General features: G+C 47.3%; 1 protein-coding gene across 6 annotated transcripts in view; it reads left to right on the top strand.

Moving 5' to 3' along the window:
- The window catches only part of LOC147729852 (TATA-binding protein-associated factor 2N-like), a 601,338-nt gene that overhangs the window by 207,960 nt on the left and 367,405 nt on the right, over nt 1-25,973 (top strand). For all 6 annotated transcript variants that reach the window (XM_086954762.1, XM_086954760.1, XM_086954759.1 and 3 more), the window contains one exon: nt 3,744-3,848. In XM_086954762.1, the coding sequence (XP_086810888.1) occupies nt 3,744-3,848 (105 nt within the window). The remainder of the gene's footprint in view (nt 1-3,743; nt 3,849-25,973) is intronic.

The raw sequence follows: 25,973 nt of genomic DNA, 5'->3' as shown, positions 1-25,973 counted from the left end.
AGCGCTTCCGGGATCCTTCACTGGCAGCTGCTGTTAGATGGAAGAGTAAGTGAAGGGGTAGCGAGCCGTCCTCCGGCATAATCCGATAGTGTAGCTCTCTCCCTTGGAGGGGTGCCCGCAGCTGGTATGACGGGCGCAGCTGCAAAACAGGCTGGCACTGCGTGCCCAATCACAGCGTGAACGGGCTGTGTGTGCGCTACCTGCCAGGCACTCGAGCTGTCGATGATCAGAGGGAGAGGCTGGCACAGGTCTTGATGAGGGGTGCCCGGACCCCGCGCCTCTGCCCAGGGCGGCATGGCCTGCGGCCATCAGCTTCTAGCTGCCTCTGTATGTTGTAATTTTCTTTAATAAAACTCATGCTTTGCATCCCCTTCCTGGGGATGCCCTGCAGTGTGTCACCTCAGGCGCTCTGTGCCCTCACTCCGACCCTACTACTTTAGCACACTCTAGTCTATTTCTCCTCCTACCCTCTCTCTCTATTCCTCACATATCTCTGTGACGCTTTTCATCTCCCCTTCTCTCGCCTGCATCCGCTTCTTTCCTGAACCCGTCACGTTTCTCTGCCCTTTCTCTTGAAAATATGATTGTTCGTGCCGCGTTTAGCTCACAGACGCCCCTTATGCGGCCACGGCTGGCGCTGTGTCAGGAATAAGATAACATACATGTTTGTAGGTGGTCGCAGGGAGAGCAGCTCGAAGGTTCAAGGCCGGACTGGCCGTCCTGTGCCGGGCATCGGGCAGTCCCGGGGGGCCTGGAAGGGTGGGGGGCGCGCTTGTTACTGGGGGGTGGTTTTGTAGCACTGCAGCAGGTTTTAAAGCGCTGCAGAGTTCCTCGTAGATTCAACACTTTCCAGGCAACAAGAAAAGTGTCAAGATAACTCCGTGATGAATGTTCCGGCTGGAGCGAGCAGAGTTTTGTTTCCTGGCAGCGTTGACTCCTCTAAGGTAGCACAGAGGGTTAATATCCCTGCTGCTAAGAGCCTGTACAATACAGACCACAGAGCAGTATTTGATGTGCACAGCTCAGTGGGTCACTGCTGTTGTCACATAGGTCCTTTTGTTACTGTGCAGTACTTGTGTTATAATCGTAATATTGGTTACAAAAGTTGTTTTTTTCTCCCAGTGTTTTTATTATCCTAATTTTGATAAAAGGGTTTACTTGAGTAAAATGTATTCTTGTTAGTTTGTGTTTGAATGAATGCATGTATATACCTGGATTTGTATAGTGCTGCTAATCGGACTAGAGGGTGTCCAGGCGCTGTCCATAGGCACGAGGGGATTAAATGATTTGCCCAGAATCACAGGAAGTTGCGCCAAAAAGCCGAGACTCGAACCTGGATCACCCGTCTCCGAAGTTGGCAGCTCTGGCCGCACCCTTTCCTGGTAAAGGCCACCCTAACCTCTCTGTTACATTCTGAATGCTGAGGTTGTGATTTCCCCAGAACAAGCAGCAATGCCTGCCAGTCTGCATGGCAGGGGAGTCCTGTCCCCTTTGTCTTATTAACCTTTTCTATGGACTGATTTACACACGTTTGCGTCATTGTCTCTGTTGTTTGTGATGTAAAGTGCCCCGACACCCTACGCTGTCATGAAAGGCGCTATAATACAAATGAAATTCATGTGAGAGGGCTTATGGAGTGATGAGGGGCACTGTTAGAGGGTGACAGGGAGGGAACATTGAAGAGTCTCAACAAGGATTGTTGTATCCTCGTGCACTGTAAAGTATTACTATGCTTTAAAATCAAATACAATTGAATATTTAATGAAGAATGTATAGTAGAATGCATCGTTTTTGCCATTATTTGCCCCAATTTTTGGGGGGTGAGGTGGGGGTGGCAGAGCACCCTAAAACCCTTTGTAGTGGTCCGACTCGCTCGCTATGCACCATTTAGAGGCTGATCTAACAAAATTTGCCAGGGCTACTTTGGGTTCCCAGTCCGGCCCATGTCATCATGCTCGCCGGGAGGGGGGGGGGGGTGGTGGGGCATGAAGAGTAGCATCACTGTCTGTCAGACATTTATTTCGTGATGGGAGCTTTTTGCTTTCTTCGCAGCGCTATGAGATTTGTGGCTGTGGGTTCTCTGGTGTACAGAGGCTGCCAATGCATGTCTGGAAGGAGGTACATGTGTACTTTGGGGTTCCCTGTGCATGTCTTCCTTATTCGGGGGGAGGGGGGCATGGAAATGACAGGCCGTACCCCCCGGATCAGGACCCATATTCCCATCCGTATCCGAGCTGTCTCCACCCTGCTAGGGTCCAGAAAGAGAAACTGATGACGCAACTCTTCCGCAAACATTCTACCTCCCAGGTGGAGCCTTGCCTCCCCCCCCCCTTCTCTGGGTGTCTCAATGTAGTGCCCACGAGTCCTACCTCAAGGTGCGCGCTCCTGGTTCTGCGCTCCACTGCTCTCTAGCGCAGTCCATGCTCTACAGATACACTCCATCAACTAACAAATTCTGCGGCTTACACTACTTTTTATCACTTTTAGACTGACATACAGTAAGGGCGTGGGCCCATGGGTCTATTTTACATTTAAAAAATAGCAAATTCTAAGAAATCGCTTTAGGAAATACAAAATGGAATGTACTAAAATTGCGATTTCCTAATAGTGATACCCAGAGAGTCGCAATCACTGTTAGGAAATCGCTATTTTGTAAATTCAATCGATTATATGGGCCTTAAACCTAATTTTGTTTTTAAGAGGTGCAGTTAAGTACACTATTGCGGGAAGCAGTCTTTACAACACTTTTTTTTACAACACAGGACATTTACCACGCATTTTTTATCACAAATGTAATTGCAATTTATATACCTTTATCACGCATATAAGGTAAAGATAAATGTATGTGTGTGTGAAAATATATTTATATCTCTCTCCAATTAAGGTTTAGAGCGGGGTAGGGGTCTTGTGTGGTACGGGTATTTCTAGGGTTAGGTAAGGGTAGGTTTAGGGGTGTATTTGGCAGAGGTATAGAGAGGTAATGGTATTTTTATGGGTCTTCGGTGGTGCAGGTATTTTTAGGGGTGGGTAAGGGTCTTGTGGCATAAGGTTTTTTTTCTGGATGGGTAAGGGTGTTGGGTAGAGGTGTAGGGAGGTAATGGTATTTTTAGGGTTTTGGGGTGGGTAGGGGGTATTGGGTGGTAAGGGAGTTTTTAGGGTTCAGTGGTGGGTGGGGGTCTTGGGTAGGAAAGGTGTTTTATGGGGTTTAGGGGTTAGTAAGGGCATTGGATATTATGGGTAGGGGTATAGGGAGGTAATGGTATATTTAGGGTTGGATAGGGGTATTAGGCGGTATGGGAGTTTTCGGATTTAGGGGTGGGTATTGGTATCAGGTTGTGAAAGGGCTGGGCTCTGTGTGTGTTGGGGCTCTGTCTGTGTGGCTAGCTTTTTTTTAGGTGGGTCTGTGTGTGGGTGGCTCTGTGTGTGGGTGGCTCTGTGTGGGTGGCTCTGTGTGTGTGCGTGTGGGTGCAAATGCAATAGGTCTCGCATTTTTGAGAGATTAAGCTATTGGCATTGTAAATGACAATGCCATTTATTTATCCGTTTTCAAAACCAACACATAAATACAAAATTTGTCATTTACAATGCCAATAGCTCTAACTTTTACAAAGGCGAAACCGTTGCATTGTAAATGCTTGTTCCTTATTCCTGTTATTGCATAAGGCATGCTAGCTTTGGTTTTGCATTCCTGTTGCATTATAAACAAACTAACCCAGTTTCACTCCTGTGTCTCTGGACAAAAGGTTCGTACGGCCAGCAATCAAACTACGGTCAGCATCAAAATTCACCTGGACAAAAGCCTCCGTCTTATCAGTCACAGAAGGAAAACTACAGTCACTCTTCCCAAGGTAAAACAAGCAATTTAGAACTCCTTTGTTATTGTCATCATTGCAGCAATTGAATGTGTTGTAGCAATACAACTTTAAAAAGAGAACTTTTAAAAGTGTTTTTACTTTTTTACTCAATCAAAGGAACTCTCTATTTCTTTGAAGGAACAATTGCCAGCCCTGGACTTGTTTACGCAAAAGGCGAGTTAATGTGATGTGGCTCCCTGCCCTGCAGTAGTTGTGAAATCAGTTTAGCCAAGGCATTCTGACTGTTGACAATCTATCTCTGTCAAAGGACTTGACATTAATATGTTAGTGTCCTGTACTCTCTTCGACGGTGAAAATACTGGACATAATGCCAATTCTTTTAGATGGTCTTGAAAATGTGGCGTAGTAGGGGAAGGAACATTATCCAGTAGACATACAAAGTTATTGTCTTCTGTGTCAAGGATAAAAAAAGCTAGCTCTGATTCATTCCTCCTAGCACTAAATGCTGGAGGAAGAGAATTTCACATAACCTAGACCTTGAAGCTCTTATTAGAGGAAGTTTAGGCCACCTCCTCATGAAATGCTTAGGAACTGCAAATTCAAAATACAACCTCATAAGCGCTTCCTGAATGAACGCATTAATGAAGCCATCTTCTGGATTGTATCTCTTGCGGTTACATATCTCACTGTGGGACAACATTACTATCTCTCATGGGGTGCTGCGAATGATGCTACAAAGCAAAACATTCTATTTGACAGACGTCTGACTTTTATGATCTCTGATGTCTTGGTTTCAAAACTGTTGGAACTTGCCATGGATATAATTCTGTTCTTATTATAGTAGATATAGATGGTCATTAGAATCAAATGGTTTTCCTTCCCAGATTACTTCTAAAAATATAAAACTACAAATGTCAAGTGTTTTTTTCAAAATATAGGTATCCAAACAGGCTTGCTTTAATGGCTGAATATTGTTTTCTTTTTCATTGAAAAGGAGCCAATTTGATTTAACCATGTTCGTAGTAGAGAAAAAATATTGACTTTAATCTTTCACATACCTTTTTTAAGGACAAGCACCATGGTAATTGGTTGTTTAGCGAGATATGCTGCTGTCTTTTTGATGTTGAAAATGGCACTGATCCTTTTAGGAATCCAGCAGCATCATTGAAAATATTAATTTTCCTTTTTCATTGTCTTTCTTTATTTTGTGCTGCACCACATCTCTGCCTCAGACATCCCTCTGTCTGTGCCTCTGTTAATTGCTTCAAGGGTGCTTCCACTTCCTGCTGAATTACAGACAACGAGTGACTTAGTAGGAGCAGCTGCGAGCAAGTAGCCATGACAAAAGCCTGTCTGCACCTGCAAAATGATACTCTACACCTGCACTCGACCCCAAATATGCATCAGTGTTTTTCTTTTAAATTGCTTTGTTTATTCTGTTGCATGCAGTCAAGCCCTCGGTCTAAGCTATTGTCACCGCGTTACCAAGCACCAACCTTCTTCCTTTGACCATCCAGCGATCTCAGACTTAATAGGGAGAGGGAAGAAGGCGGTATATACCATAAATTATATTCAGTGCTGATCTCTTTCACCCTTAACTCAAAGCTATAAATGTCTTTTGCTTTTTAAACATACCACCATAGCAAACAGTGGGCTAGGTTCCAGAGTGTATCTTGGGCAAGTAACAACAGATCTGTCATGCTGTCAGAGCAACTTTCTTGCAGCATCTTCTCCATAAGCACTCAGGCTTCTTCAGTTTCTCAGAGGACACAAGTCTTACTGGCTTGCACTAAGCTCAGACTGACTTCCTGGTTGAGATCTCAATTTCAACTTCAGCCAGTCAGATATGACATTATGTTGTGTGTCTGCTCATGTTTGGGAACATAAGAAGTTTCTTTTTTTCGGTGCATCATACAAAACTAAAAGTATTTTGCTACTTTCCTATTGCTATCAGCATAGTACCGCCCAATTTGATTCTCCAGCATGGCTTGATTCAGGTAGACTTGGTACTTACTTCATTGCAAAATCTTAAGGGATTACATCACTGACCCCAGGAACTGCAAATACAACCACTTTTATTCTTCCCTTTGTGGAAATCTGCAAATTCCACCAAATGCAATTTTGATGCTCTGACTAAATCTTCTAACATTCTCTTGTTTGATTTCAAGGTATACAGTGGACAAAATGGCACTGTTTCCAACTATTGGAAATGTTCAGGTCAGGCACTTTAGATGCAACTTCCCGAATATTGTTCAGTTCCTGCACCATTTTTCACTTTAACCTCAAACTTGGTATTCAGAATCACCAGAATAATCCCCATGTAAGTAACTTCAGTGTTGTTGGAGGTAGTTTGTAATTATCCAGTATTGTATCTTTCATAGATTGAATCATGCCTGTCGTCGAAGTAGAAGTACCACAGTATATTAACAGAGCAGTAAATAATTTTGCAATAGGCTATAATGGTAATAGAAGGTTTGTTTATTAGCCTATCTACGTTCTTAATAAAAAAAGAACCAAACTTGAACTATGACCAATCCGGCGACACCACACTCTAGAACCTTCCTTGTTTGTTTGAAAATCTTTATTTTGGTTGTGAAACCATAAAAGACAGCAATTCATGTCAACAATTAAAAATGAATTTGGAAAATAAGAAAGGTTAAAAAGAGTAAAATACATTAATAAAAGGAAAAACATCTTTCATAATTTATCAATGACCACAGCTATAAAAATGCATTTCACTGAGGTTTAAAAAATTGCAGACGAGCCCACCACATTGCAGCAAGAAATTGTGAGGTAGCAAATACTATATACATGCTAGTATCATGTTTTAAAAGCCTATACACATCTACACAATGAGTTGAATTGCTGAAGCTCTCTTCTTCTAATCTTGGAATAGCCTTGGCAAACAAAAACAACATGGAGTTCTGTTTCCTCGGCTAGACCACAGACGGGGCAGGCCAAGGGAACATCCTTAGACCATTTATTAACAAATGAATGCAGGGGAAGACAGCCGTGTCGAAACTGCAAGTAGAGTTTCTTAGCTATGGTTGGACGTATAAAATCCAAGCACCGCTCTAGTTGGTAGATGGCTTTTATGTCCATAACTGCCGGGTCACAGAGCCGATATTGGGGTCCTCTGTGGTGGTATCAAGTTTTTCCCTCCAGTACCTGGTGGATAAATATGTACGCGTAAACCTGGTATGGGCCGTTAGAGGACTCACTCATAGCTCGGAACAGCCCATCTCATTTAGGCTTTTCTTGATGTACATAAGCCAAGGTAGCTTTCCTGCCCCCGTTACGCTGAGTACCTCTTGCTGTTCACCTCTATACTCCGCTAGCTCATTTGTTGCCCACAGACAACCCCAATACAGGAGAGGACACCTTGCAATTTCTTGTGCAATAGGTCTCACCCCCAGATCCATGTGCAGGGGCAGCAGAGGGGAGTCACATTCTGGTACTCTCTCTAACGGTACACCGTTCATACAAGGATTGGAGCAAACATTCATACAGGGGTTAAAAACCATGAATTTTTATTTTTTTGTATATTAATTTCTAAACCCCTATCCCTACAAAATTCGCAGAAGGCATCCAGAATTTTTTGCAAACCCATGGGGGATTTTGAGAGGAGCAAGGTGTCGTCTGCGAACATAATTGCTGGAACTCTCTTGCTTGCTAGCTTAGGGGCATCAATATTCTGACATTTATTTATGGCATCCACTAAGCCATTGATAAAGATGCAAAACTGTGTGGGAGCTAAGACGCATCCTTGCCTCACTCACCTATTAACCGGTATACGATTAGTGTGTTCCCCATTCTTACCAAATCTAATTTGGGCAAATGTGCCATTATGTAATTTCCTAAGTAGGGATAAAAGATAACACGGAAGACCCAACTCCCTGAGCACCTTCCATAGAGCCTCTCTGGGAAGCAGGTCGAATGCACTTTTAAGGTCAATGAAGACCAGACACAGGCTACCGCCCCCCATCATTACCACCTTCCAATAGAGGAGCTGCAGCCTGAAAATCTGGTCTATCGTTGACATTTTGGCCCTGAACCCCGCCTGGAGGGGGGAGCGGATGTTATTAGAAGTGTGGCTCACTGGTGTGGAGAAGTGTGGCTCACTGGTTAGAGGTGGCAGACCCTGATGCAGAGGTCAGACCCGGGACCAGGGTTCAATTCCCGACGCGGCAGGGTCTTGAGCTCAAAATGTCCACGGACTTGATAATTCTCGCCTTGGTGCCTATTCGAATCATGGGTTCACACTCTGCAACTCTGGGCAATAGCTTGCTTAATCTCCACTACGGCCCTACCGCGATGGGATGCCTGGTCTTCACCTTGGGGATGCCCAGTAGGGGTTATCTCGCAGGGAAAGCCAGGACGGGTTCCCAAAGCAAGCGCTAAGAGACCTGTCGGTGATTTGGCGCTATATAAATCGAAATTAACATAACATAACATATTATCCACCATCCATAGTTTTAGGCGGTCCACAATGATCCTAGCAAACACCTACTGAGAGACGTCGATCAGACTGATAGGTTCACCTCTCCTCCCAATCAACTGATTGGGAGGAGAGGTGAACCCTTTTTAAATATTGGTATCACCTCTGCACCCAACCAAGTCTCGGGGGGGATCATCCCTTCCAGAATGGCATTAAAAACTACCCATAAATAAGGGCCCCAGATCTTGGGTTCCGCCCGGTACAGGTCGCCAGGAACCTTATCAAGGCCAGCTGCTTTACCTGCCACATTTTTTCTAGGGAATTATACACTTCCTTCAGGGTGATCTTTGGGGGGTCTGGATCTATTTCTAAAAGAGTTAAAAATTTCCTGTCCCTGACCAGTACATTCGTCGGGACTTTGAGCATATAGGAGTTTGCAGTGGGCTTCCCATTTTTCTGCGGCTATATTTGGTTCGAAGGCACCCTGTCCTCTTGCAGTTCCTAAGCTCACTATATCCCAGAAAGATTTTAGGTCTTTATTTTCCAGAGCCTGTTTTAGATGTGCCCACTGTTTCTCTCCCCAGGAGATTTTGGCAGCGTTAATGGAGTTTTTAGAGTGGGACTGCACTTTGATTTTATGGCCTCTATCTGGGTACTTTTCGTTTGCCTACAATTAGAATCAAACCAAGATTGGTGTGATTTGTGGGCACCAATCCTACGACATTCTTTCCAAAAGACGTCTTTCAGTCTCAGGAAAGTTTGGCGGTTAATTTCAGCTACCTTGCTCATATGGGGTACCAAGTTATCATAGTTCACATACTCTAACATAGCCTCAAGGTCTGAAAAAAACTCCCTATATGGTGTTACCATTTTTTCCTGGGAATTCGCTAACAATGACCACTTCACTCTCCTCCTGTTATTACTGCGGAGAAGCCCATCGTCTTGATCAGTATGACCCGGGCTATGATCAGCCCCAGGGGAGATTGCAAAACTTACCATCAGCGTATTATGGTCACTGTCCTCACGTGGTATGACTCTAAAGTCAGAGGCTAACAACCCTATTCTAGTTTCCAGTAATATATAATCTAGGATTGAGGAATGGCCCAACCTGTTGTAGGTAAAACTACCTGGGGAGTCCAAGGGAAACAGCCTGTTACAGGCTCTCAGTGAATATATGAGAGTTAGAGCTTTGATTTGAAGAGCTAGGGGGGACCATGCCCTGATCCGAGGGATATTGGGCACAGGAATAGCCCATATCTCATCGCCTTCTACACTGTCCAAATCCTCAAATTCCAGTAGGGGCTCAAACTGACAATTCAGATCGCTTCCCAGAATTATCGCAACATCCACAAGAATATCCTGGAGGAAGTCTTCTAAGTGTGCGAGTAAAGGGGACTCCTTGCCCGTCTTGAATGGCCTAGAATAAATATTAATTAAGAAAAGTTTAAAATTATTAGGAAAGGATAATATTAGGCAAAGGATCACTTGCCTAACGTCGCAGTTCAGATGGCATCCCACCCAAGTGCTAAGTCCTCCTGAAGGCCTACCCCTAGTTCCAGCAATGGCAGGGAAATAGAATGTTGCGAAGCCTCTACGAACAGGTGGTCTGTAGCCCATGTTTCCTGAAATAAGCATATATCACAGGAATCTACAAAAACTCCCCATTCGGGACAGTATAATTTATTTTTAATACCAGCCACATTCCAGGATAGCATCTTGGTTCTATGGAAGGTGGACCGATTGTCGACTGGAGCCTTCATAACTAATTCCCTCATTGGTGAAACTACAAAATCATTTACAGAATTTTGAATAAAAGGAGGACCACGGTGGACTGCGTTTTTCTACAAAGCTTTTGGCTGAATTTAACAGGCATGTAGTAATCAGCTCAAATGTAGGTGGGATCTTGCACGCTACCCTTCCACTATCAATGACAGTCTTTAATTTTCCCTCTGCCCTCCCAGTGTTGACTTCGTGCATTGCTAACCCAGCGTTACTACATGGGAACCCTGGGATCAAAAGTCAGTCCACCTCCTCCAAACTCTCAAATCTGTTAAAGAGGAGTAAATTGAATGGTTGTGGCCGTTGCATGCCTTCCACCTGACCCCTCCTAGTTTGATGGTAGAGCCCCCGTTACTCAGATATAAAATTTGTTGTACAAAATGGGGGTTCCTGAAGTTAACAACTACACAGTACCCACTAATATCTTTAGCCGGGTTGCCAATCCACTTCACCCTTCGGGTCATCAAAATGTCAGCTGTATTGGCATAAGAGAACTGGTATTGTCTAGCGTGCAAATGGAGACATTTGTTTTTAAGTTCCAAATGAGTTTCTGTTTTATCTTCACCCAATGAGGGCACACCAACAAGAACTAGTTCATATGGTATGCTTGCAGGGGGCAGGTTAATAGAAGGTAGCTCTTAGACTCAGTGACCTTCAGGTGTGGGAGCTGATCTCGGAGCTGCAGGGGTCTCCTTTCGGCCAACGGGTCCGTTTGTCTTAACCCCTGTAGTGCGAGTTGTTGTGTTGCTGATGGCTACTGTTCCGATATCTGCAATATGGGCTGTGGAACCTTCCCCTCTACTTTTCTCTGCAGATTTATTTCTCAGACTAGTACACAAAGCTGGAACCAAAGTTCTCCCATGTATATTATCTGCGGGTGGTGGATTTGATTGTGCTGAGTCTATACATGTGCAGATCTTAGTCCTACTGTCCAGACGGGCATGGATTAGGGCAAATTCTTCTTTTAAGAGCTCCTGCTGATTTGATTAAATAATGCGTTAGAAAATGATGCAACCCATGCAGGAGGCGTCTGATCCATTTGAATTGGTGGCTCCCAGGCATTCTGGTCGGCTCCTACCTACATAGCGGTTCCATTATTAATTTTCCTCTTTTTGCCCCCACATTCTTAGGTTGAGGATGGTGATTGGCCATACTAGAATTAGCAGGAGTTTTGGTGCGCCATCTATTTCTGGTGGTTGCCTTACAAGTAGCTTCTGTGGTTGAGGCGGGCGACTTGGACGGAGAGACCTGACTTTGTGTACTGTCACCCATTTGAAGGGGAAGGGAGAGGTTAGAGAGTGACAAGACCAAAGGGAGGTCCGGAGTTATAGACTATCGGCGCTCAGTCGGTTGAATTTCTGTGGCCACCACTCATATCGCCCTTTGTAGCATCCGGTCAATTGATATCTGGGAAAGAAGTGGAGGGGTGGAACAAGGGGGTGCAGGACATAAAGCTTTTACAGTTAGTTTACCCATGCTCAACTCTATAACGACCGCTAAATTTGTGGGGGCTTTTTTGATGCTGAGAATGACAACAAGCCCAGAGGGACAACTTAAATTAGCAGAGTAGATAGGGCACTTACAGTTGTGGCGGAAGTTCACTCCTGCTTCTTCTCTGCCTGGCCCCTGTACAAAGTCCCTCAGCTCCTACTACTTTCCTCTGGGCGCGATTTACATGCCAAGGGAGGTGGCCCGGTCCAGCCTCCTCTCGCCACTGACGGGCAAGGACGGGCCCGCCCTTGGCACTGCCAGGAGCCCTGGCTCCCCTTTTCTGTACCTCCTTGCGCTGCAATCGGAGGTTCGCGGCGTGCATGCGCACCGCAAAGGCTGCCGGTAGCTGTAGTCTTCCCTGGCTTATAGCAGCGATACCGGGACTCGGGCGTCTTCACAGCCCTTGCAGCAGTGTCCCAACAGTGTCCAAGCAGCAAATTACCGGTAGGAAATACGGACTCCACCGCACTCTAGAACCTTCCTAACAAAGAGTTTTTCTCAGATTTTCTACTGCATGTCGTGGAAGGAAGTCTCCCTGAGCTCTGCTCAGTTTTTTCTTTACTTCACCTGTTTCAAACTCCAGCATCTCTGATTCTTTTAAAAATGCACTCTTCAGATCCTGCAAATCCTGTGGGAAGAAGAGATTGTGTGTGGGCGACCCCATGAAGAATGCCTTTATTGTGTTCATCCTCATCATGCTGTTAAGGAGTGTAGAATGTAGAGGTGAGGACAGCGACTCTTCTATCAAACCTCAAAAGAGGGATAGTTCCCACGACCAGGAAATCTCTGAGCTCGACAGAAATATTCAAAAGACCACACATATTAAGGGTCTTTCAAAATAATTGATAAAAAGCTAAAAACTCGTAAAATCTCCTCAAAAAATGTCTCGTCAGAGCCAACTACCCCTCCTGCCAAGTATTCAAAGTGCTCTTAGACTTCCTCAGAGCCGTCAATGTTGAAATACAAGGTACAGAAGGTGCTCCATCGTCAACCAGCACTACGTCGACCATGATTACAGTGACTTCCTCACCGCAGTCGACAGCACAAATGAAAACCTCTACGTCCATAACGGCACCTTGTGCTGTCATCTCGTGGTCGACGACTCTGAAGTTGGTTCCACCAATGACGATCAAGCCACCATTCCCATTAACGATGGACTCGTTTGCCCCACCATCGACAAAGCTGTTGTCCTCAGACATGTCGTCAAAGAAGCCGTCTACGTCTGATGCCTCATCGGCAAAGCCGTCTAAGCCACCGTCAATAGACAGTCATTCCCTCCGCTCTAATGTCAACGGGAATGAAAGCTTCAGAAGCAATTCTGAAGCCTCATGACACTTCCCCCAGCAAAGTGTCTCCCTTTTCTCCGTGCCATTTATTAGATGAGCTGGATGACTCAGATGATGAGGGACCTTTTGGACTGCCATAGCCCATTGGAATTATGAATAAACTATCAGTAAGCAGATGACGAGGAAGACACTTACTATGGACACTATTATAATGTTAGGCACCATTATTCTTACATCCAGGAACATCCTCATCCTCCACCACAAGAACAAACACATGATTCTTTGGTGCAGGACTTGCAGGCGATGTTGCAGGACTGCTGCACAAGATTAACAAATGCCTCTGCCACCGCCACCGCCTATCCTATCTGTGAGAAGTTGGCCTGATATGTAGTGTTTCCAATTCTGGAACCACTGGGTATCAGTCCAAACAAACCCCAAAGATGTCAGGTTGTAAGTCAACCTTGTAGACAAGCTATCCTAGTGGTAGCATGGACTAAGCAGCCTTAAAGGCTTAACTTAAGAGGTCGTGTTAAGCGAGCTGTTTTACCACATACAATCCTGTAATCAAATGAAAGGACACCACACAAGTATATATTATAAAAATATATGTATTTATTTCTAAATTACTCCCCAGTACTCTTTATGAGGAAAGGGGCACAAGCGTTAAATCAAAAAGCACTGTTACACATATAAAGTTGCACGTTTATGGATGAGGGCGGGTGGCCACTCAGACCATATATTAAAAAAGTGGTATAAGTAACACTTATCGAACAATGGTTAGGCCTAGGGCCTAGAGATTCGCTGGGAGCAGTCAGGACAAGCAATGAAGAAGTCGGGAGTAGCCCACAGGAGACGGGTGCAGCACGGAAAGTGCGGCGCGCACCAATGCACTGTCAATGGTGCGTAAAAGTCAGTTAAAGTGAATTAAAAGATACTTCCGCTGAACCTAGGAACACAAAACTTTAGACACAGACCCTAGAGGTGTGTACCAGTGTATGGACACCGGCGTTGCAAAGTTACCTCACCCACAGGCCGTGGGTGCACAGGGTCGAAGTGGCGTCGGGTTCTGTCACGCAGGTTCTTGGTGCTTGAAGCTGTTGCAGCTGCAGGCGCTGTGAAGCAGAAGTGTCCGGTGCGATCCAAGGGTGGATCGAAGTAGAAAAGTACCTGAAAGCAGAGGGGACAGAGTCTGGGTCACTCAGCAGTGACCAGGGTGGAACCAGGACGGAACCAGGCAATGTCGGGCGCAATCAGGCGGTTGTCGATAGGCTTCTCTCCGCTGTCACGTGGGCTCTGGGGCATCTACGACGTCCAGGAGCAGGTCACGATCTGTCCCACGTAGGCTCTCGCCGTCAGCACCGTCGGCTTCAAGATTGCAGCAAACAGCACTTGGCAAAAGCAATCCACGCGGAACCGGGAGATTGCTTATCACTCGAACCAGGAGGGTCAGAGTGGGGGCTCCTTTTCACAGGAGCTGGTGCAGATCTGGAGCAACCAGAAAAGCGAGTCGTATTTCAAGTTTCGTCGGCACAGGGGCCACAAGCCAGCTGGCAAGTGACCGGGCCAACGCGTCGAGCGCACACAAGCAGAAGGGCCCCACGCAGCACTCGTCGAGTGTGGAGGGGTGAGCTTTGGTGCAAGTGGAGCTCGGGGCTGGGGCTTCTCAAACCCCGGTGTACAGCTTCGAGGGTCACTCGTGGGCTGCACGGTCAGCGTCTCGTGGCCTTTTCAAGATGGCGTGCCCCACGCTTCCGGTCGCCTCCACGGGTCTCAGCTCTGCAGGGACTGTGGATCGGGCAGGTAGAAGGCAGGCAAGCTTGATCTCGTCGATCTCTGTCGCTCGAGTTCCGGCGGGAACTGCAACAAAGCAAGGGTCGAGGGCTGGATGGTACCTGTTTGCACAGGGTGGTCACTCCTTGACCACAAGGGAGATTCTTCAGTCTTCTCACGTCGTGTAGAAAGTCGAAGGGTCCAGATTTCGTTTCTTATGTTTCTTCAGGATGATCTGAGGTCCGTTGGGACTGCTCCCCCTCTTATTCGAATCTCGGGGGTTGGACATCCTGCTAGGTCCCCTCCTATGGGTGGGACCCAGGAAGGGGGTGGTTACACCCCTCTCCTTTGATCCTGGCCGCGCTGGGACAGGGGCTGGGAGGCCCCAGAACCGGTTTGGCCGGATCCTGCAAGGGGCAGCCTTGTGCTCCCCAGGCAGTGTCTGGTTTCTTTGAAACCTCCCTACTCCAATCCACTATCTCCTGTCTGGGGTGGTTTGACACCGCCCTGTGACAGGAAACTCTTTGTCCAGGCCTCCTCTGCCGGGTTTCGGTCAGCAGCAGGAGGCCAGACCCGTGTCTGTGGCAGGGGCATCCATTTTGTGGATCTGAGGCTCATTTTAAATCAACCGCGTTTCAGTAAAGTAACATGTCTTCTCCCTCTAGAAGGGTGGAATGCTACCCCCGTCGCCAGAACTGGCGAGGGGGTAGTATTCCAATTCGTATGACACCTTACACGACATGTTTTGATAAAGCCAAACCAAAGTTGCTATATAACCGCGAGGATTATAAGGCGCTTAAGAGTATATGGTATGGCATTATCCCGGATCAGCTTAGGGAGTTGTTCCCGACAGCTGCAGACAGGCTCAGCTCATGCCAGAGCACCATCTCACATAAAACCACGCACTCTGCCTCCAGGATTGATGAGGCCTTCCATAGGAGTGGCTTACAGGCTATATATGTGTCCAGATATAGGTTTAGATATAGGTATACTATATCTAAGCAAGGGGTGATTACACCCACTTGCCCCAGCTGAGTGATCAGCCAGTTGTGTCAATTTAAGAACCAGCCAGGGGTGGCAAAAGCTATGCTTCAGCCCCTGGTAGGCCTTGGTGGCACCTATGCCCTGGGCACCTATAGTGCATGGTACAGGGGCTGACAAGGAGTCCATTTCCAATTGTGGTATGTACCTATAGCACATGTATTATAAATTTAGAGAGAGAACAGCAGGCTGGGGGTCTGATTAGCAGGCCCACAGCCTCAGTAAGTCGAAAACCAGTGAAGCAAAAAGCAAAAATTGGGGTGACCATAGGATAGCAGACCCTACTCTCCTACATAACCCCCCCCCCCCCAAACGCAGGGACATTAAACTTAACCTTGACCAGATAAGTCTTCATGTTCTAAGTGGAAGTACCTGGAGAGACCATCTGCATTACCATGGTCAGTCCCTGGGCGGTGCTCCACTGTAAAGTCCATCCCCTGTAGGGAAATGGACCACCTGAGCAGTTTGGGATTTTCACCCTTCATCTGATTTAGCCACAAGAGGGGCTTATGGTCTGTCTGAATTAGGAAGTGAGTACCAAACAAGTATGGCCTCAACTTCTTCAGGGCCCAAACCACAGCAAAGGCCTCCCTCTCAATAGCTGGCCAACGTTTCTCCCTGGGGGTCAGCCTTCTGCTAATAAAAGCAATGGGCTGGTCTTGACCATCTTGATTAAGTTGTGAAAGCACAGCTCCCACCCCCAACTCAGAAGCATCTGTCTGTACAATGAACTGTTTGGAGTAGTCAGGACTCTTCAGGATAGGTGCAGAGCACATGGCCTTCTTCAGGTCATCAAATGCCTTTTGACAGCTAACTGTCCACTGAACCTTTTTGGGCATCTTCTTGGATGTCAAGTCATTCAATGGTGTCACAATGGACCCATAGTTCTTTACAAATTTTCTGTAATACGCAGTCAGGCCCAAGAAGGCTCTGACTTGTGTCTGGGTAGTTGGAGGAGCCCAGTCCTGTATGGTCTGGATCTTGCTCTCCAGTGGTTGAACTTGACCCCCACCTACTAGGTGGCCCAAGTACACAACCTTGCTCTGCCCTATCTGGCACTTAGTAGCCTTGATAGTCAGGCCTGCCTTTTGCAGGGCCTCCAGAACCTTCTTCAGGTGGATCAGGTGATCCTCCCAGGTGGAGCTAAAGACAGCAATATCATCTAGATATGCTGCACAAAAGTCATCCAGCCCAGCAAGGACTTGATTCACCAACCTTTGGAAGGTGGCAGGTGCATTCTTCAAACCAAAGGGCATCACCACAAACTGATAATGTCCACTGGGGGTAGAGAATGCTGTTTTGGCTTTTGACTCTTCAGCTAGTCTGATTTGCCAGTAGCCAGCTGTCAAATCAAATGTGCTCAGAAACTTGGCAGAAGCCAATTTATCAATGAGCTCATCTGCTCTTGGAATGGGATGAGCATCTGTCCTAGTGACAGCATTGAGACCTCTGTAGTCCACACAAAACCTCATTTCTCTCTTCCCATCTTTGGTATGAGGTTTTGGCACAAGGACCACTGGGCTAGCCCATGGGCTCTCTGATGGCTCAATCACTCCAAGCTCCAACATCTTTTGCACCTCAGCCTTTATACAATCCCTGACATGGTCAGGTTGCCTGTAGATCTTATTCTTCACAGGCAGATTGTCACCAGTGTCCACCTCATGGGTGCACCAGTTAGTCTGACTGGGTGTGAGTGAAAACAAGTGTCTGTGGGCCTGCAACACCTGTCTGCAGTCCACCTGTTGCTGCTCAGTGAGGCTGCCTGCCAAGGCTACTCCATCAACTGAACCATCATCAGGGTTCTGGGAAAGCAGGTCTGGGAGAGGGTCACTCTCTTCCTCCTGTTCCCCATCTGTGGCCATGAGGAGACTCATGTCCTCCCTGTCAACAAATGTTTTCAAACGATTGACATGGAGCACCCTGTGGGGGCTCCTAGGGGTGCCAAAGTCAACCACATAGGTGACTTCTCCCTTTTTCTCAATGATAGGGTAGGGTCCAGTCCATTTGTCCTGGAGAGCTGCTGGCCCCACTGGGTCCAACACCCACACCTTCTGCCCTGGCTGGTACTCAACCAGAACAGCCTTTTGGTCATGCCAGGCTTTCTGTAATTCCTGACTTGCCTCAAGGTTTTTGGATGCTCTCTCCATGTATTCAGCCATCCTGGAGCGGAGACCAAGTACATAGTCCACAATGTCTAGTTTAGGCTTTTTGAGAGGTAACTCCCATCCTTCCTTCACTAAACTCAGTGGACCCCTTACAGGGTGGCCAAACAAAAGTTCAAAAGGGCTGTAGCCAACCCCCTTCTGTGGGACCTCTCTGTAAGCAAAGAGCAAGCAGGGTAAAAGGATGTCCCATTTCCGCCTAAGCTTCTCTGGTAAACCTTTTATCATTCCCTTTAGGGTCTTGTTGAACCTTTCCACAAGCCCATTGCACTGTGGATGGTAGGGTGTGGTAAACTTATAGTTTACTCCACACTCTTTCCACATTGCTTTTAAGTATCCAGACATAAAGTTGGCACCTCTGTCTGAAAGAACCTCCTTTGGAAAGCCCACTCTTGAGAAAACTGCAATGAGGGCTTTTGCCACCACAGGAGCTGTGGTGGTCCTCAGGGGAATTGCTTCTGGGTACCTGGTGGCATGATCCACTACCACCAGTATAAATCTGTGCCCAGATGCTGTTTGAGGATCCATGGGACCCACAATGTCTATTCCAACTCTTTCAAAGGGTACCCCCACCACAGGTAGTGGTATCAGGGGGGCCTTTGTTGTGCCACCTGACTTACCACTGGCTTGGCAAGTGACACAGGAGCGACAAAACTCCTTGACATTTTCTGACATGTGAGGCCAGTGAAAGTGTGGAACAAGCCTGTCCCAAGTCTTATTCTGGCCTAAGTGTCCTGCAAGGGGAATATCATGGGCCAAGGTAAGAAGGAAGCCCCTAAACTTCAAAGGTATAACCAACCTCCTGGTTGTGCCAGGCTTGGGGTCTCTAGCCTCTGAATAAAGGAGCCCTTCATCCCAATATACTTTATGGGTACCTTGAGCATTCCCTGCAGCCTCAGCAGCAGCTTGCTGTCTGAGGGGTTCAAGTGAAGGGCAATCTAATTGGGCCTGCCCCAGGTCTGCCCTTGAGGGTCCCCCTGTCCCCAGAAACTCAACCTGATCAGGTTCAAGCTCCTCAGAGACAGTCTCCTCTTGGACTGCAGAATCAGTTTCCTGTGAAACCTGATCCTCAACCTGGGGCAAGTGGGAAGGCACAGCCTTAACCCTCTTGCTCCTTCTCTTGGGTTGTGGTTGGTCTATTGTTTCAAGATCCACCACTGGTTCAGGAAGGCACTTCTTAGCCTGAGACCTTGTCACTGCAAGGACATGAGCTGAAATCCCTAGCATTTCTGCATGAGTCCTGTACTCCACTTCTGACCAAACTGAGCTTTCAAGATCATTGCCTAACAGACAGTCTACTGGGAGGTCTGCACTCACAACAACTTTCTTTAGGCCATCTACCCCTCCCCAGGAGAAGTTCACAACAGCCACACTATGGGAAGTAGTGGAGTTGCTTGCATTGGTCACTAGGTAACTTTCACCTAGTACAATCTGTCCAGGGTCCACAAAGCCAGGTGTCACCATTGTGACACTGGCACAAGTGTCCCTGTAGGCCTGAGCCAGTTTCTCATTAATTAAGGGAGTCTGCCTATATTTGCCCAGGTTACTGGGGCTTACTGCAGTGGGCAAAGATAAGTCCACATCATATAGGAGAACTGCCTGTGTGGGGATTCTGACTAGGCCAGATTCCACCTCAGTACCCAGGGTCAACCCTACTAAACCCTTTGGCTGTGTACCACCACTGCTGACTGTACTAGGGGGTGCAGTTGCTTTAGGAGCTGCAGTGGTGGGGACTGGATTTTTCTTAGTGCATTCACTGCCCCAGTGTGAAACTGATTTGCAGGTATTACACCAAGGTTTCTTTGGGCCATCATTCTTCTTTTTCTTGTTTCCATTTTGGGAACCCCCCTCCTTATTGCTAGTTTGGGGGCCTGAAGACTTCTGGTCCTTTTCTTTATCTTTCTGATTCCCACCCTTCTGGTCTGTTTTCTTCTGGTCACCTTGGTTCTGGTTTTTCTGCTTAATCCTTGTTCTGACCCATTTGTCTGCCTTCTTTCCCAATTCTTGGGGAGAGGTCAAATCAGAGTCAACAAGATATTGATGCAACAGCTGGTTCTGACAGTTATTAAGGATCTGTTCTCTCATCATAAGATTGTACAATCCTGTATAGTCTGAAACTTTACTTCCCTGCAGCCAACCCTCCAGAGCCTTAGTGGCACAATCTACAAAATCAGTCCAGTCCTGAGTCTGTGCTTTTTGGGTGTCTCTGAACAACAACCTGTATTGCTCAGTGGTTAGGCCAAACCCTTCAATAAGAGCACTCTTCAGAACAGAGTAGTTTTTGGCATCCTCAGGTCTAACAGTGAGGAGCCTGTCCCTCCCTTTCTCAGAAAAGGAGTACCATAAAATTGCTGCCCACTGATCCTCAGGGACCTGCTGTACCATGCAGGCCCTCTCAAGAGCAGTCATCCATTTGTGGATATCATCCCCTTCCTTGTAGGGGGGCACAATTTTTGTCAGGTTTCTATTGTCATAGGCCCTGTCTTTCTCTTTAGGAACTTTGCTGCCACCAGTGGCATCTAAGCCACTTAATTTCTGTTCCCTAGCCAAGGTAAGTTTAGCTTGAGCCAAGGTCAGTTTAGCTTGAGCCAGAGCTACCTCCTCCCTCTCTATCTGGAGTTGGACAGCCCTCATCCTGGCCCTATGCTCTTTTCTCTGGGAGGAAGTCATTCCTCTTTGAGATTCTCTTGAGGCACTAGAAAGATGAGAATCCCTTGATAGAGATCTCACCCTCCTGTTACCTGGGAGAATGTGGTTATGAGATCTGGAGTGGTGCTGGCCCTCTCCATTCCCATGTAGGTCCAAGTTGGCCTGGGTAAGCCTGGCAACCTGTACCTGGTTTCCCCCCTGATCCTGATCTTCAGGCTCTTCTAAATCAGAGCCTTCCTCTGGGTCTTCCTCCTCCTCCTCTACTTCTTCTGGAAGATCCTCATTCTCAGGGGAGTTTATCCCTTCCTCTGTTTCTAAGGGAGTCTGACTCACCTTATCTAGGTCATCCTTTTCTAGGAGAGCTACTAGGGAAGGAATGGTAGGGCCTCTGCCCTTTTTTAGCCCCCTGGCTGTGCACAAGGCACTCAGGTCTTTGTGGCTAAGGTTGTCATATCTGGATGTTGTCCCTATAGGATCAACTATTACAGGAGCAGAGCCTGAAGCTCTACCTGTATCAGACATGACTGCTAGTGAGGTGTAAGTGGTGCACTTACCTACACTAAGTGGTTTCCTACTGTACCTTGCTAGTGAGTTGTAGTCAGGGTGTGCTAATCCCTTTAATCTACAACTACTAAGTTCAGTAGAACTTAATATGCTAAGCTTTTGATTTATATGTACCTAGAGGTACTTGATGTGATCTTTCAATTTGATAAAGATTGCAATGGTAAAACAACAGCAAGCTCAAATCCGCACCGCTGCACACCAATGTGAGAAGTTGGCCTGATATGTAGTGTTTCCAATTCTGGAACCACTGGGTATCAGTCCAAACAAACCCCAAAGATGTCAGGTTGTAAGTCAACCTTGTAGACAAGCTATCCTAGTGGTAGCATGGACTAAGCAGCCTTAAAGGCTTAACTTAAGAGGTCGTGTTAAGCGAGCTGTTTTACCACATACAATCCTGTAATCAAATGAAAGGACACCACACAAGTATATATTATAAAAATATATGTATTTATTTCTAAATTACTCCCCAGTACTCTTTATGAGGAAAGGGGCACAAGCGTTAAATCAAAAAGCACTGTTACACATATAAAGTTGCACGTTTATGGATGAGGGCGGGTGGCCACTCAGACCATATATTAAAAAAGTGGTATAAGTAACACTTATCGAACAATGGTTAGGCCTAGGGCCTAGAGATTCGCTGGGAGCAGTCAGGACAAGCAATGAAGAAGTCGGGAGTAGCCCACAGGAGACGGGTGCAGCACGGAAAGTGCGGCGCGCACCAATGCACTGTCAATGGTGCGTAAAAGTCAGTTAAAGTGAATTAAAAGATACTTCCGCTGAACCTAGGAACACAAAACTTTAGACACAGACCCTAGAGGTGTGTACCAGTGTATGGACACCGGCGTTGCAAAGTTACCTCACCCACAGGCCGTGGGTGCACAGGGTCGAAGTGGCGTCGGGTTCTGTCACGCAGGTTCTTGGTGCTTGAAGCTGTTGCAGCTGCAGGCGCTGTGAAGCAGAAGTGTCCGGTGCGATCCAAGGGTGGATCGAAGTAGAAAAGTACCTGAAAGCAGAGGGGACAGAGTCTGGGTCACTCAGCAGTGACCAGGGTGGAACCAGGACGGAACCAGGCAATGTCGGGCGCAATCAGGCGGTTGTCGATAGGCTTCTCTCCGCTGTCACGTGGGCTCTGGGGCATCTACGACGTCCAGGAGCAGGTCACGATCTGTCCCACGTAGGCTCTCGCCGTCAGCACCGTCGGCTTCAAGATTGCAGCAAACAGCACTTGGCAAAAGCAATCCACGCGGAACCGGGAGATTGCTTATCACTCGAACCAGGAGGGTCAGAGTGGGGGCTCCTTTTCACAGGAGCTGGTGCAGATCTGGAGCAACCAGAAAAGCGAGTCGTATTTCAAGTTTCGTCGGCACAGGGGCCACAAGCCAGCTGGCAAGTGACCGGGCCAACGCGTCGAGCGCACACAAGCAGAAGGGCCCCACGCAGCACTCGTCGAGTGTGGAGGGGTGAGCTTTGGTGCAAGTGGAGCTCGGGGCTGGGGCTTCTCAAACCCCGGTGTACAGCTTCGAGGGTCACTCGTGGGCTGCACGGTCAGCGTCTCGTGGCCTTTTCAAGATGGCGTGCCCCACGCTTCCGGTCGCCTCCACGGGTCTCAGCTCTGCAGGGACTGTGGATCGGGCAGGTAGAAGGCAGGCAAGCTTGATCTCGTCGATCTCTGTCGCTCGAGTTCCGGCGGGAACTGCAACAAAGCAAGGGTCGAGGGCTGGATGGTACCTGTTTGCACAGGGTGGTCACTCCTTGACCACAAGGGAGATTCTTCAGTCTTCTCACGTCGTGTAGAAAGTCGAAGGGTCCAGATTTCGTTTCTTATGTTTCTTCAGGATGATCTGAGGTCCGTTGGGACTGCTCCCCCTCTTATTCGAATCTCGGGGGTTGGACATCCTGCTAGGTCCCCTCCTATGGGTGGGACCCAGGAAGGGGGTGGTTACACCCCTCTCCTTTGATCCTGGCCGCGCTGGGACAGGGGCTGGGAGGCCCCAGAACCGGTTTGGCCGGATCCTGCAAGGGGCAGCCTTGTGCTCCCCAGGCAGTGTCTGGTTTCTTTGAAACCTCCCTACTCCAATCCACTATCTCCTGTCTGGGGTGGTTTGACACCGCCCTGTGACAGGAAACTCTTTGTCCAGGCCTCCTCTGCCGGTTTCGGTCAGCAGCAGGAGGCCAGACCCGTGTCTGTGGCAGGGGCATCCATTTTGTGGATCTGAGGCTCATTTTAAATCAACCGCGTTTCAGTAAAGTAACATGTCTTCTCCCTCTAGAAGGGTGGAATGCTACCCCCGTCGCCAGAACTGGCGAGGGGGTAGTATTCCAATTCGTATGACACCTTACACGACATGTTTTGATAAAGCCAAACCAAAGTTGCTATATAACCGCGAGGATTATAAGGCGCTTAAGAGTATATGGTATGGCATTATCCCGGATCAGCTTAGGGAGTTGTTCCCGACAGCTGCAGACAGGCTCAGCTCATGCCAGAGCACCATCTCACATAAAACCACGCACTCTGCCTCCAGGATTGATGAGGCCTTCCATAGGAGTGGCTTACAGGCTATATATGTGTCCAGATATAGGTTTAGATATAGGTATACTATATCTAAGCAAGGGGTGATTACACCCACTTGCCCCAGCTGAGTGATCAGCCAGTTGTGTCAATTTAAGAACCAGCCAGGGGTGGCAAAAGCTATGCTTCAGCCCCTGGTAGGCCTTGGTGGCACCTATGCCCTGGGCACCTATAGTGCATGGTACAGGGGCTGACAAGGAGTCCATTTCCAATTGTGGTATGTACCTATAGCACATGTATTATAAATTTAGAGAGAGAACAGCAGGCTGGGGGTCTGATTAGCAGGCCCACAGCCTCAGTAAGTCGAAAACCAGTGAAGCAAAAAGCAAAAATTAGTGTGACCATAGGATAGCAGACCCTACTCTCCTACACTATCTACTCTACTTTGATCCCCTCTATCACCCAGGATGCCTCCTGCTTATCCCATTCCTCTGCCTCCCGGAGATTGTTCATCTTCCTCCTCCTCTGACGAGAGGGAAGAGAGGGCGAGATACATGACACTCATCCATCTCTAAATGAGTTGGATGATTGTGATAAATAAGCCGTCACCACCTGCGCACGCATTGGATAACCCGTCTGAGGACATTGGGTATTTCCATAATTTAATGGAAAGAGCTGCCCCACAATTTGAGCTCCCTATGTCAGTAAAGCAATCCAATTGCTTTTTAAATGATGTTAAGGAGCAGGTATGCAAATCAATCAGATCCATCCCTATAGTTTTTCTTAACTGCGACAAAGGCCTCAAGCTCATGAAAACCCTGCTACTATAGCAGCCGTGGTACCACGTATTGATGAAAATTAAAAAGCCTCTGACGACTCTCCTGTATGTTTCATGGGCCACCCAAAGGCTGATTCAGTGGTCATGCAATCGGCATAGCGCCAATCCAAAAATACTTTCGCACCAATATTCGTGCCTACCGATAAGAATGGCAGAAGATTAGCATTCGGGAAACGCTTCTCTTCAATGTCTGCCTTGTCTATTCATGCAGCTAATTCTTTAGCTATCCTAGGCCACCACGGTAGGCAAATATCTGATATAGGGTTATTATTAGACCTGGTGCAAGAAGATAAAAGATTGGAAGCAAGAAAGATATTACAGGAAGGGGAGCGCACTTTATCTGAAATCATTGATTGTGCAATGGACATTGCTTCCACTGGTTTTCGTCAGTTGGCAGGAGCTGCTGTTTTGTGATGGCAAGGTTGATTGAAGTCATCATCATTCAGACCAGAGGTCCAGTCTAAAATATTGGATATACCATACAATGATGATACATTATTTGGCAAACACATGGATGACGCCCTTTTGGCCATCAAAACTGACACGGACATGGCTAAATCACTAGGCCCATTACAATATTGTAAATATCCTTTTCAAGGAGCTCGAAGCTAGGGTTTTTCTTCCTACAGAGGAGTACCTCAGCAATACCACCAATATCAGTCTTCCCAGTCCCAATATTACCCTCCATATCAAAAGCAGCAATACCACCATCCACCTTCTGCCGCGTACTCAAAACAATCGAATATGCACAAACAACCAGCACGTCCCACGAAAACAATGACCTCGATTCCATGCCAGCTACTATCCCTTCCCCCGTCCCTGTGGGTACGAATATCACAAGCCATCTACCCCAGTGGACACAGATTACAAAGGACAAGTGGGTACTAGATCTCCTTATCTATGGTCAGACCCTCAAGTTCATTCACACGCCTCCGAAGAATTCTCCAAGGGATTCACCCCTTCGTCTTCACTTATCTGCATACCAGAAATACATGCGTATAAACGTTCAAGGAGCTCAAGGCCATTTTCCTCACGCTCCAAGCTTTCTTGCCCTAGCATTCAAGGCTCGTCAGTGCTGATTCGGACCGACAGCACGACCAGCATGCATTATGTCAACAAGCAAAGAGAGACAAGATCCCTTCCTCTTTCCTTGGAGAATCAGAGCTTAAGGGAGTAGCTCACAGTTACCAACATCACTCTCAAGAGGAACAAGCAATACTCTAGTGGATACCCTCAGCGGATCCTTAGAAAGTTGCCACAAATTGGGAACTAGACCAGCAGGAGTTAGACAAGATATTTCACCTTTGGCTCAAACCGCATCTGGATCATTAACCACAACAACAAATGCTGGTTTTATGCCGCCAGTCGGTACCTGCTCCCGGGAGCATTAAGGAATTAATTTTTGATAAGATGGTGTGGGATTTAAGAGTACGCTTTTCACCCATCCCAGTGATCCTGAGGGTTGTCAGCAATATGAGGTTGGAGAGAAGCTGACTTATTTGAATTGCTCCCCAGTGACCGAGGCAGTACTCAATCACCCAACTCATCTTAATATCAGAATCCCGACCAGTTCCACTACGGACCAAACCAACACTTCTCACAATGAACCAGGGCCAAGTCCTGCACCCGGA

Source organism: Lissotriton vulgaris, chromosome 2_1, assembly GCF_964263255.1.
Source record: "Lissotriton vulgaris chromosome 2_1, aLisVul1.2, whole genome shotgun sequence".
Taxonomy (NCBI): Eukaryota; Metazoa; Chordata; class Amphibia; order Caudata; family Salamandridae; genus Lissotriton; species Lissotriton vulgaris.
Note: the sequence above shows the minus strand (reverse complement) of the source record. Positions and strands in the feature narration are given on the sequence as shown.